This window comes from Neocloeon triangulifer, unplaced genomic scaffold (assembly GCF_031216515.1).
Source record: "Neocloeon triangulifer isolate White Clay Creek 2 clone unplaced genomic scaffold, ASM3121651v1 ptg000012l, whole genome shotgun sequence".
In the NCBI taxonomy this organism is placed as follows: domain Eukaryota; kingdom Metazoa; phylum Arthropoda; class Insecta; order Ephemeroptera; family Baetidae; genus Neocloeon; species Neocloeon triangulifer.
In genome coordinates this window covers 19619561-19632728 of record NW_026775554.1, presented here as the reverse complement: position 1 = coordinate 19632728, position 13168 = coordinate 19619561, and the positions used below count along the sequence as shown (strand labels likewise).

Below are 13168 nucleotides of genomic sequence, written 5' to 3'. Positions count from 1 at the left end.
TTTGAGTGCTTTTTCTCATAAATCCTCTCCACATTTTACTCTCTTGCAAGTTAAAACGGTTAAAACCACTTTCGCAAAAGCCATCACTCTCAACTATAAGCTGCATGTGCAATCAGCTACGACATGATTAATTCCCGGCTCACAATTAGTGCAAAATACCTTTGAATTTAGAGCTCGGCTCATTGGAATTCTAGCGGCATTGGTCGGCGCACGTAGCTTTATAATATGCTGCAAGTGCGCAATGAGCTATGATTAATTGAAAACGTGCATGTACTGAACATACCCGCCGAATTAATGCACTACCATGAGTGCGCGAATAATGTGCTGGACTGCTTCTCATCCTTCATCTATAAAATCAAGCTAAAAATCAGAAGGGATTTTTCTAATCTTCTATAACATCCAAAGACGTCATTTCTGTTGAGAAATTAGAAGATGATGGTATTTTTTGTTAATCAAAATTGCCCCTTACTGAGGGAAATTTTAAATAAATATTACTAAAAATTAACTTGATAAAATAAATGAAAATTATAGCAAAAGTTTGTGAAAAAGAAGAGGAAGAGGAAACTTTATCTTAAGACTAATGGACTCGTTAATTAAAAGCATGACATTATTTTCAGAAATGGAAATTCACAGCTTTCAATCATTCACTTCAATGCCTTTTTAATTATCGACCTTAATTCAGATTTGGTGCACCAGCCTAGTTTAAAAAAAGCAATAAAGAAAGTACGACGCGGCTAATGAGGTCCTTGAGTCGAAGGGGGAAAAAACGACTCCGTCCTGAAATTCAATATGTGTGTGCCCTCGGAAAGCAATTTCTACAAGGAGAGAGCATACTTGTGCGGCAAGGAGAGAGAGAGAGGCACTGCACGACCAAGTGAGCCGCTTTTTATTTAAGAATATTGCATGTCAGGCGAAATATTAGGGACACGTCGGGGACAAAAAAAACCAGCAGTGCTTTCCTATCGTCTTTATCTCCGTCTCCCTCTTTTTATAATCCACAGCCCGTAATGCGCACATGGAAATCATTTTCTGCGGCGAGCACAAAATCCAATACATTGCGACTCGCAATGGAATTCGCATATAAAAATCGATCCGCACATTTACGCACGCCCCTCTCTCTGTGGCCTTGTTTCGCGCAGACCGCGCCGCCGCTTTTGACTTATTGTCAATTATACGTCGAGTGTAATAATTTAATTGTTATCGGACTGAGTGAGTTCGGATTAGCTGCAACATACATGGGGGAGACACGACCTCACTTGGCAAACTTTTTGATGTTGCAGCAGGGGTAGCTCTCTCGGCGCTCCAGTTTCGTACAAAGTTGTTATTACTGTTGGTGAAATGAAATTAGCATACGACCGCACCGCTCTCGTTGCAAGAAGACTCTAAAATTTGTTTTAATTTATTATAATTACGACTTGCGACGACGGTTAAAATGCTTAATGGCTTTGTGTGCTTTTAATTATCCAACAGGACTGCTGTGAATTAATATATAAAAAAAAAACATAAAATTATTAACTTTTAAACATAAAAAAAATTAGGACATTAGTATAATGAATTCTCGGTGATTTACTCAAATTGTGCTTTTACAGCTTCGCTGTTTGAGATGAAAAGACAATCTTATAAAAAAAAATTGAATTACAGTCAAATAACACAATCCAACAAGGAAAATTTTTTACTGAACTAAGTTTTATTGTTTATTTCACATTTGAAATCTGACCTCTTTATCAAATTTATTTATTTATTTTCATGCAGTTTTCCCGTTTTTTTACGTTACTTCATGAAATCATAGACTCTTAATCTGAACCTTAATTCTTTTCTTCCTTTTAGTGCAAACAAGGAATTTAACAAAGACCAATTTTAATCTCAAATTCAGGTGGGCAAATTTCAAAAATTAAATCAACGTCATTGGCAGTTTTCCCTGAATTAATGGCAAGGTTCAGATCAAGCAATAAACATTTTCATGTCAACTAAAGCTATATTATGATTTTAATTAAGAGAGGAAAAGTCGTTTGTGAAACAGAGTTTGAGGTTGAAGCTTCGTATCGCTTTTCTAATTTTGAAATATTGCACAGAAGCCACAGAAATTTGCTAATTGACGCGGCGAGCATCAATCTCGAGTGGCGTGGAAAAACCGCGGAATTTTTAATAAACAAGTTTTGAAATTTATTCATCAAATTCTCGGCAACTTTTTGCGGCGCCACGCGCGAAGCAAACTTTGGAAATGCTGTAATAATAATTCCGTCGCTCTCTCTCTCTCGCGAGTTTGCAAACTCCGCCCTTGCTGTCGTTCTATCACGGCGCAAGAGAGCAAAGCTTAATGCAGATTGACAAGTTTGCATATTACACTTTCACAGCAGCCAGATATGCTTTTATACATACATATGTATATTTCGGTACAAAGGTTCGCATTCGGAATAACGCACGTTGAGCAATTTCAATCCAAATTAATTAGCGCCGTCGAGCTCAAACACACACACACGCTGCACTATGCCAGATTGAAATCTCGCCTGCCTTATTTATTAATAAGGCACACACGCCACTGTGCGACACGCCGCGTGATTTGTGCCCAGGAGTAAGTCTGCCTACCCTCCGAGTGCGATGCGATAATCAAGCCTGCTAAATATTTACTCAGTCCTCTCTCTAGTGCCGTTTGTTTTGCCGAACAATCGAGAGTGTCTTCGAGAGGCGAAAACACAAACTTGACGTGCTGAATTATACCGACTCTCTCTCCTGCGACTGCGAGCGGAAAATTGGCCGGTTAATGTATTACTTCTGTCCTTTACACAGAGGGTTTGTCTTCAAGCACTTTTGTTTAATTTAAGAATGAAAATTTAGTAATCCGATGAATTTAATGTGAAATGGCAGAAAAACAAGAGACCAAAATTCATTTTCTGCGTGACATATAATAATGGAGATAAATTAAGCTCCCCCGTCTTGACTAAACAAATTTTAGAGTTACAATGTCACACGATTTATCATCATTTGGATGCTAAAAATGGAGGTTTCACTTAGCTCTTTAATAATGAATATTAACTAACAGAAAGTTAAAACACAAAACAAATTAATTAGTTAATAATAGGATTTTACGTTCAAATCAACAATTAATAAATACAGATTTCTTTAAAGTGAATTTAAGGAATTTTTTAATGAGGTATGTATTAAATATCTGTTTTTTTCAATTATGTTTTATAATGTATCACCAGACATTCTCTCTTTTATCGCAATAAATTTCAAAATTGTATACATACCCTTCGAATTAACTCAATGTCTTCTATTTTTACGAGAAGAATAACATTATTTTTTCTTAAAAATACGTTTTTAGTTCCTCTGAGCCTAGCGAAAATTTGAGTTTAATCACTAATTTAATTTTTTGGCATTTTCAATTTATAATAAATTAGCCATTTTCTACTCGTAAATTAAGTAAAATAACTTATTTACTATGCGACAAAATTTCTAATTTGAAAGAAAATGAGGTAAGTTGTCTCTGTCAGCTTATTCGCCTTATCCATTAAATCTTCGTGTTAAGCTGAAACTTCAGACTTTTGACAAACGGCAATTTTAACGTCTTATTTACAACTTGTTTCGTGTCAAGTCTGCCCCTCTCGAAAAACAAATCACTCCATTCCGCCAGTCTACAGTTTTATCTCGGGAGAAAAGTTGAACGTGAATTTGGAGACAACTAATTAATTTGCGCACGCAACCGTCTGCAGACTAAAAAAAAAATCGAGCTTTGAATAAAAAAAGCCGAATATAAAAAAGATTCACAGTCGTTGTCAGAAACAAGCCCTCGCCGGGGAAAAAGTACATATTTAAAAGCAGCAGCAGCACACACACTTCTTTTCGCAGCCCTTTCTCTTCTCCTTTTATTGCTGGCGTGGCAGTTGGTTGCTTTTCTGCTCCCTTTTATCTACACGAGAAGCCGAAAGTCTGGTGCCTTTGTGCATTATAATAAATGCAAAAGAGAAACATTTACCTCTGGCTGTGTGTGTTGATATTTAGCCGGCGAATCGTCTTTCTCTCTCCTTTGCGGACGTCAATTTCAGGGTAGAGCTATTTCAGCAAGGTGAAGTGGACTGGCGAATTATTTGAAATGCGAGCTAGCTTGGCCCGAAACTCACACAAGGGCCGTGCCGGGCCGGTGCTGCGGACGAGTGCGGTCGCAAAGTCGGTTTCGGGCCACATGCCGCTCTCCACGACTCATTTACCGCCGCAGTCCACATTTTCCTCTCTCTCTCTCTCTCCACTTTGGACATAAGCAAGTGATTTCGCAGAAACTATATCGATCGGCGGCGGCTCTACTTCAAACGGAGAGTGGATCGGTGACAAAGCGGAGGCAAAAGAAGAACCGCCGGCTTTTATCTTTCAACCGCGCGCGGGCGTTCATTAAAACTTTTAATTGAACTTCATACGTTCACTAATTAGACGTAAAGAAGAAGACGACGAGTTTATATGCTGCGATTTTTTGCACTTTTTATATTTCCTTCCTTCCACCTTGCTTGCTTGCGTTGAGTAGCGCTGCACGAGCCGCCGGGTGACGTCAATGGTGTACGCGAAAGAGAGAGAGGAGAGCTTAAAACTTCCCCCGGCCGATTGGGAAACAGAGAGAGGAACAACATCAAGTTTGAGATGGTGGAGGATCCTTTAATCCATTATTTAAATAAAAATTAGTGGCTAAAAAATTATTTTAAAAATTTATTATTTTCGAAAAAAATCTCTTAATATTTTGAAGTTTGTTTTCAAGGAAATACGTACACCTTCTGAATTTGAAGCAAATTAAGAATTTAGAAATGAGGATGTCATATTCTGTCAGTGCGTTGTTCTTCGCTGGAAAGAACAAGAGAAGACGCTAGCAGAGCTGCTCTCTCTGCATTAAAATGAAAAGCGCGAGTGTATTATGCATGATTGCTGCGCCGTGTGCACGTTGAAATAAAAATGAGATGTACACCGAGTGGATGAGGTGCGCATACAAATTCTCTCTGCCGTACGTTTGTCCCCTGGGCACCGCTAAAGTGTGTCTAAGTACACTCGGCGTGTATGCAAAAGAAGAAGAGGAGGAATTTATTCTTCCTTGGCGAAAAAAGTTGCAGACTCACCTGAGTTGTCTTCCGGCCAGATTAACGAGGGAGTCACGCGAGCGAGCGACGGTCAACGCAATGAGACATCCATGCAGCTCAGCTGATGTAGGGTGGAGTTTGAGAGGGATCGAAAGAGCGGCGAGCCAGCCTCGGAGCTTCGCCCTGCTGGCCTACACAAGCTCGACTATTTTCCTCCCTGCCGCTCGAAAAAGCAACCCTCTGGACCCGGCCCGAGCGCTGCCGAGTTGGCACGACTGGCGGGCGGTGCGCACGAGGGGGGAGGGGAGGGGGTGGTGCTCAGCTCGGTCGGGGCTGCTGCTTGTATGTGTGCCAAGTCAACACTCACTCTCGCTCTCGCCCCCTATTCCCATGTCGCTGGCATAAAATTTTTATTGGCCTCCGAGCAGAATTTTTCTCCCCGTTCGGAAAATATAGGTGCGAAATATTATTTTGCCAGAATTCTGGATCATTTTCGAAAGAATTATTGCGATCAGATAATTTATGCTTTGGAAATTTGAAAATTTTCGCAGGGCGTCGGCCAATTTCCGGGGTTGTTTGCCGCGAGTGCGCCCACTTGGCGCCACGTCCGCTGCGGTCAACCCTCTCTCTCTCTCTCTCTCTCTCTCCAGCAGCTTTCGTAACTGGTGGATGTTGCTTGAGCTCTGCCGAGCTTATGAATATTCAATTAATTTTTAATTCCGGCCTCCGACTACCTCAAGTAGGATGCCAGGGATATTGTTAATCAAGTGGCGCCGGCGAAAGTGACTTTGAACCGACGGCTTTTGTGAATTTTAAATTCCGGCGTCTCGTGTACATAGATGGAGAGAGACGCGCTCTTCTTTAATACCCGACGGGAAAGAAGCTGCCTGGCAATTAATTAAGAAGCCAGGATTACAGTTTTATGCGATGATTTTAATTTAGAATGCTTACGGAACCCCAAAGTTTGTTTCCGGTGTTAGCACAATTAATTGTAAGATCAAAACTTCCCATGCATTAAGGCATTCTTTACTTTAGAAGGATAATTCAAAAAGAAAAACTGTCAAATTTTTTCATTGGTACTTTAAACTCGTGATTTTCTTAATGAAAAAATAAATGTTTCAAAAAATTTATTCCATATTATATTCGATAGCAAACATGAACTTTTTAGCAAACAGGTTTTTTTCATTGTCTATGCCGGTTTATGTTGTTTAATTTATTCATAACAATTTCATCGTTGTATCAATTGTAAAATTAATAAATTTTTATCGCTTCAGTTTTCATAAAAAAAACTTCCATCTTCAATGTTAATTAATTTGCAATCTCTGTCAATTCATGAATATTTTTTAAAATATTATCATTTTTCTTAAAACCTGTACTTAAATGTCGCATTTATTAATTATTTTACTGCTAGATATATAAATAACATTTTGAAATTTTCCGGCTTAGGCGTTGCTTAATGGAGTTGATTATGCAACCTGCGAAACACAATCTCAAAAATCAACTGCTTCGATTTTATTTCCTTCTGAAGTGAAATTTTAAATTAAAATTAACATAATTTGATCTTAATGAAACCTGAAAAGGTATGAAAATATATTTAAAAAGATTCGAGCATTACTTAATTGTATGTAGAGTCTTTAACTAAATTTCAGACCAGTTTGATTTTTTGTACAAATCCTCTACCCCACAAAATAACGTAATCTGAACAGGATTTGAAGATCCTTAAAGAGATTTGCCGCGATCAGCGTGTTCGGCGTTTAAAAATTTTCTCACTCTCAGCATTTCGCTCCCCCTGCAGCTATCGCGGCCAAATTATATGGACGGCAATTTAGGGCTGATTTAAGCAGTGCGGACGAGCCGTAGCTGTCCTCTCTATATATTCAAGCCACACTTCTTTTCTTAACGCCACGGCCTGACTAGCAGCTCTAAAGTTTAAGCGGTCGAAAAGATAAATGTGCCATTCATTACATTCCATTCTTGGCCAGCATCAAGATAGAGAGTAACAAGATTTGCATATTTTCTCTTAACTTTTTTGCCCTTGCCGGAGCAGAGCAACCACCGGGAACAGAAAGCGCTCCAACAACAGCTCTCTTTTATCTCTGCTCCGAGCGGCTTGCATAAAACTGCTGGATGCGGATCTTATCCTTCTGCTGCCCTCTCCAACATGTCATCCGGCGATTCACATATTATTTGGGTCACGGTTTTCTTCATTATTTTTACTTCGATGCTGGCACTGCGGAATTATTATTATGCAACATGTAAATGCAAAAGCCGATTCGAATCGCGAGAGCGAAATGCATGCAAAATAATTTCCATTAGGAAATTGCACGCGAGCCGCGGAGCGTGCAGAGTGCGCGCGGCCAATATCGAGTTGACGGCGGCGCCGACGTATTATTGCTGCTGCACTGACAGCGCCTGGCAAGCGGCCATCGCCGGACACCGACGTTTCCACCCCAGGCGCCCCATTTAAAAAAGCAATTAATGCACTTTTGTAACAAAAAAAGCTGCACTCTCAGAGCTATATATACCAGTGGCGCTGCAATGAAATAATTATAATGCTTATTTGCTGCAAACATTCGCATATTCGTCTGCTCGGCCACTGAATTTAACCTGCAGTTGCGTGCTAATAATTAAAAAGCACTCAGCGATGAGTTGCGATTTTGCCTCTGAAGATGAAATAAAAAAAATTGTCAATTTTTTACTTATATCTCCATAATATTTTGTGAATTGAAAAAAAATTGTGTTTTAATGGGAAAAAATAAAAAAAAATCAATTATAAAAAAGATATTAAAAAAGGCTACACAATTAGATTTCCTTTTTAATTTTTGTTCAAAAGTTGAATATAATTATATATATATATTATTTCATAAAAAAAATAATACCTCAAAAGATGAGCCATTTTTTTTAAAGTGACATTATTTGTATTCTTAAACAATTCAATTCATTCTTAAATCGTTTAGTATTTTTTCAGTGAGACCACACCTTAATTATTTTACCCCAAGTCCATAAAAAAATTTATTTTTTTCAACAAATAATTGAGTTCCGGCAAATTTTATGCTTTTATTCCCTTTGTGTTCCCAATGTAATAATAATTGGATGTCGATCGTCACAATTTATTTTGTCAACAATAGAGAATCAGGTCATTTCTGTGGCCACGAGAATAAGTAACTTGGGCCTGGCTCGTCTCTCATTATAATTTGCTACAAAAATGAGTGGCACGACTGAAGTCAACTGCGTGACAAAGGGACATTGTTGTGCGCAAATAAACAGTGACGTCTCTCTCGTGCAACTTTTCATTCAACAAACGCCGCCCGCACTCCTGCTACCCTCGACTCCCCGCAACAAAAACGCAGCTAGCCATCCTCTGTGTGTGTTATATGTATTACTATTTGTAAATCAGGAGCCGGCGGGGTAATTGTCTGATGTAAATGAACGAAAAAAACAGACAATGTTTGTGTCTGTACAAACAAAAAATCGATGAGTGTGTCAGTGCGATTTGCGCCAGGAGGATGAAAACGATTTTCAATTTTCAATTTTGAGCTTCATCGTACATATACCTGAATGTTAAAAGAGTTGAGCCAATTGCGTCAGAGATGCGCATCATTTTCGAGATAATGGATCAACATTTGTCATCAGTCATCAGCTTTTTCTTCCGCTTTTCTGCAGGTTTCAACGCGACTCATCGAAAAGGAATGAGAAAGTTACAGGCCAATCTATATAATGGGCAAGATCTGAAAATAGGAAGGAAATTTACAAAATTTTCCATACTTTTTAACAATCTTTTACAAATATGATTATTTTTTTATTGTGTTGTTTGAAGTCCAAATTGCTGTTTATTAAAATTTTTACTGAAGAACAAACTTGACTTTTGAGAGGGAAACAAATTATGAATTCTGGTACATAAAAAAGGCAAGGCGCAGCGCAAAAGGTTTAAGATTTTGCTAAACTTTTGATCAAAGAAGTGTTCTTCATTTTAACTGAAAATTTGAGCGCAGCGGAGAGAAATCGGTTTCTAAAAATTTATCACATAATCTTAGCTTATTTTTCTTACTTGCTGCCGCTGGACCGATGATAAATTAGAGGCGGGAGTCGACGATGATGATCGCCGCATCGGAATAAGAATTTGAGATGCTTTTCCGAATAAACACCAACTGATTTTGCAAAAGTCACTGAATTCATCAAATCACATCTTCGTGGTTGTCTTCGTGCTTCTTGTCACATAAGTGAACCAACATTGTAAACAAATCACCACGACGCCCCCTATCGCCTCATTTTTCCTCCTCGCAATAAAAAAGGGCGCGATTATGAAACGCATTGATTATGGGCTGTGGTAGCTATACTAATTTATTTACTTTATTAGCGGCAGCATCTGGGTTGGGTGGAACGGTCTGGAAAGATTTACTTATTTTACAAAAATTATATTTAATACACATAGGACAAAGAGGAAATAATTATATTATATTCATGCTGACTGAATTATAATCGCAAATTTTAGAACTTTAAATTTTATCACCAGCCGGCAATCGGCAATGCAGCAAATTGAAACTACCTTGCATTTTTCAGCATTTACATAATATAATTTAGAAAGAAAAAAAACAATAAAACTGATTTTTTTTTTAAAGAAAACCATTTGTCATCATTTTGCAAGCAAGTTGTGTGTTTTGTCATTTGTGTTGTGATGCTGCAAATAAAAAGAAAAAAGTAACCAGCTGTATTTTTTTTAAAATACAGATTGCCTCTATTACAACTTTTTTTTAAATATAAAAATGCATTTTCATTTGTTACTCGTATCAGGAGGCAGATTAAACAACTGTGAAGAATAAATATTTATTATTCTTGTTCACGACATTACAGCATATTATATTATTCCAGCATAAGGCTATACAAGAAAAATTTCAAATTATTAGAAAATACTTTTGAGTTAATACAGGTGTGAAGGAATGGCTTAAATAATTATAAAATGCAAAAATAATAATGAACAATAATTGCTGCAAAGCTACTAATTTGACTAATTTCAAGATTAACATTTAGGGTGAAACCAAAATATGAAATCTGGTGATCATAGTTTTAGAAAATTCTCCCATTAGCACATGAAGCAGTCAACTTTTTATCAACAAACAAATACATGCATCAAACATAACATCAGGCAATTTAATTCTTTGTGTCCTCTGAACAAGGCAATCAAATCAATTATCTCCAAAGCATGACCCGGCACTCGGAAAACGAAAATCACCACATTTGTCGAAAGCTCTTTGCAGTCGAGATTTCAGGATCTGCTCCCGGAACAACAGAAGCATAGGAAGATCTCCAAAGCACTTCAATTTCTCAAGTTGAGGAGAATGAACTGGAAGCAGCATGATAAATTCGAGCAATTCGGCAGGTTGTTCAAGGTGGGAACCAAACTTGAAAGTCTTGAGCTGTTGCAGAATATCCCCATCGATCAAGGGCTGATGCAAGTGCTCACACTCCTCAGGTGTCAAACTGAAGCTTGGCGCTACTCTTAGGTACTCCAGGTTTGGTGCAGTCAAAACTAAGGCCATCAGCTTTGAAGCGTAGTCATGGCTGAGCCTGATATCATCCAAACAGAACTTTTGCATTTTCTGGATGTGACTGGCATTCATTTGTGTGTTGAATTGCTTATGATCATCTCTCCTTTGAGACATAAAAGAAAAGTTGGTCAGGTTAGGGCAAGACAGAAGAGTGTCGCAGATGTCCAGAACGTCGTCAACAGCAACATCGTCCTCATCCCATTGATCATCCATTAATTCAAGTTCTTCCAACTGCTTGCCACAGAAGGTTAGAATTTGGGCAATCAGGCTTCCACTGGCTCCATGTATACTCAGAACTCGCAGGTTGGTCAATAAAGCAAAGGAAGCTGGTGGCGGCACAGGTGTGCTGTCTCCAGAAAGTCTCAGGTGTGTGACAAACGGAGTGATACTGAAGTCAAATTTTGTTCGGATCTCTAAGCGCTCTAATGACAAAGTCATCCGTAGATCTTTGTAAGGGTAGCTATTGTAATCAACGTATGCTGAGGGATAACCATCAACATATAAGGTGCTGTGCCGAAGGTGGAGGAATCTCATGAGGCACTCCGTTCGGAAGAGAAAAAACTTGTCCATCTCATTTCGTTGTTCCTCCTAAAAGAAAATTAAACATAATAATATTTAGTTCGACAGGTTCAACAAAACAAGGTTAATCATAAAATATATCAACTTGCCTCGCTCAAATCATCTCTGTGGAATTTCCAGTTCACTTTGACAACTTCCAGCTTCTGTAGGGCCAACAGTTCATCAAGCAAGTATTGAGAGACAATCTCGTTGAAAGTGATGAAAATGGAGATCAAGTTTGGGAAATACAGGGAAATCTGTGCCATGTCAACTTCTTTACAGGCGTACGGCCCAAGGAGAATGTGCTGGAGTTTGGGCAATTGCAGCAGGAAGGGCAGCACGTCTTGAAGCTGGAATTTGTTCTCACCCTTCTTCACAGATCTGCGCTGAGGATCGTTGCCATATTGAGTTTTGGCTGGAAAATTTCGAGAGTCTACAATTTTCTCCAAGTTTGGACATTTTTCAACAAGAAGCTGCCACACTTGAAGGTCACGCTTCTTGTCAGGCTCGTCATATGTAGAAAACAGGGCAAAGTCAAATGTTTTGATTGAATCATCCAACAAGCTGTGCACCATTTCGAAGATCGTGTCCTTAACTAAAGGCGTGATGATCTGCTTCCGCCTGCTGATGCCCTCAGCCTTCATTCGATCAAGGATTTCCAATCTTAAAGACAGAGCTGAAAAATATAATACAGTTTATAGCTCAAATGGTTTTTGCGTTAAATTAAAAATCAAATTTCAAAAGTTCTTACGCAGGTCTTGAAATGGCAAAAGCACACCACTGTTGACAAAGGTTTTCACAATTTTCTCAAACACCAATTCCTGCAAAGGGCGAAGATTTTGAACCTTTGATCTCTTAGCTCTGGCAACCTGTAGAAGTGATGTGTCCTCAAACTCCACATCATCAACAACCTCCGCCGGGGGCACTGGGAACCAGTACCCTAAGACCCTGGAGGAAAAGTCTTAAAATTAATTTTGCATAAATTTTAGGCATACCATTAATTATTCAAATTACAAAACCAGTACACAAGTTAATTGTTCATGCGTAATATTAATTTTTGGGCTAGAGTGAATTCTCCTGACCATAAGATTTGGAATATTTTTAATTGTAATATATAAATTTAAATGTACATAATATAATTAAAATTCATATAATCGCTGTTGAAGATGATTTAAAAAAAATTATAATGCTATATACAATACATTGCAATAATTGAAGGCAGAGGTGAAAAAATATTAATACTAACAAAATATGAGATGAAGTGTGAGATGTATGAAGAGGATTATTAAAAATAAAAACGAAAAAAATCATAAATGGCAGCAAAATGTCGCATAACCAAGCTTATCATATTTAATATGTATGCAAATTTTTTTTTCTCCGAATGCGTTTTGATAATTGTGAAAATTATGTAAAAAAAAATACAACTAAAATGAAAAATTCTTTAGATTCTTGCCTTGAAAGAGTGGAAAGTAGTATGCCCATTTCGAACGTCTTCAAGAAGAATTTTCCAGAATTTTCTGTTGAATTTCTGTTAAAACACACAAATGAAGGCGGGACACATCAACGGGATATTATTGTGTTACTTTTGTTGCTGCAGCGCAGACAAGCTTTTAATGACTCATCTCTTTCCTCTTCCCTCTCGACTCTCTATCTGTCTCTGACGGGAGACGGGATGGTGGATGGTCTGCTCTGTACAGGTCTGCTCTATGATGGTCGAGAGTCGTCGAGAATCGTCAAGGTCACATAACAAAATTTCATTATGTATCACTATATTTTTATTTTTTTTTTGTCTGTTGTGCTCACAGTGGTTGTGTGCTGTTCTGCTACTGTAAGTTGTTGCGACTTGTTGGTGTTACCACTCGCGGCGCTGCTTGAAACGGGAATGAAATGATCGGGAACTTGCAGATAAATGAAGATTTCTGAAGATTTTGGCGGATTTGGATTTTAGCATGCAGAGTTGCAGACTGCAGAGAGACGAGGCAGAAGAGGGAGAGGACTGAGGAGTCATAC

At 38.3% G+C, this 13168-nt stretch overlaps 2 protein-coding genes across 5 annotated transcripts in view; both read right to left on the bottom strand.

The window, feature by feature from the left end:
• LOC132197791 (uncharacterized) overlaps positions 1-9264 on the bottom strand; it is a 70393-nt gene extending 61129 nt beyond the window's left edge. For 2 of the 4 annotated variants that reach the window (XM_059621335.1, XM_059621336.1), the window contains exons 1-2: positions 9103-9264; positions 8609-8782 (exon numbers count right to left, since the gene is read on the bottom strand). The gene's annotated coding sequence lies outside the window, so the exon portion shown is untranslated. Of the gene's footprint in view, positions 1-5093; positions 5238-8608; positions 8783-9102 lie in introns of those variants that run through there. The other 2 variants (XM_059621338.1, XM_059621337.1) reach the window with 1 other exon arrangement.
• Positions 9265-9683: 419 nt separating this feature from the next.
• On the bottom strand, positions 9684-13143 carry LOC132197154 (uncharacterized). Its single transcript, XM_059620249.1, has 6 exons — positions 12962-13143; positions 12742-12857; positions 12612-12686; positions 11910-12106; positions 11269-11834; positions 9684-11188 (listed from the first exon to the last, which is right to left on the bottom strand). The coding sequence occupies exons 3-6, from the start codon at positions 12638-12640 to the stop codon at positions 10238-10240; spliced, it is 1743 nt and encodes a 580-aa protein (XP_059476232.1). The 5' UTR covers positions 12641-12686; positions 12742-12857; positions 12962-13143; the 3' UTR covers positions 9684-10237.
• Between the last annotated feature and the right edge of the window lie 25 nt (positions 13144-13168).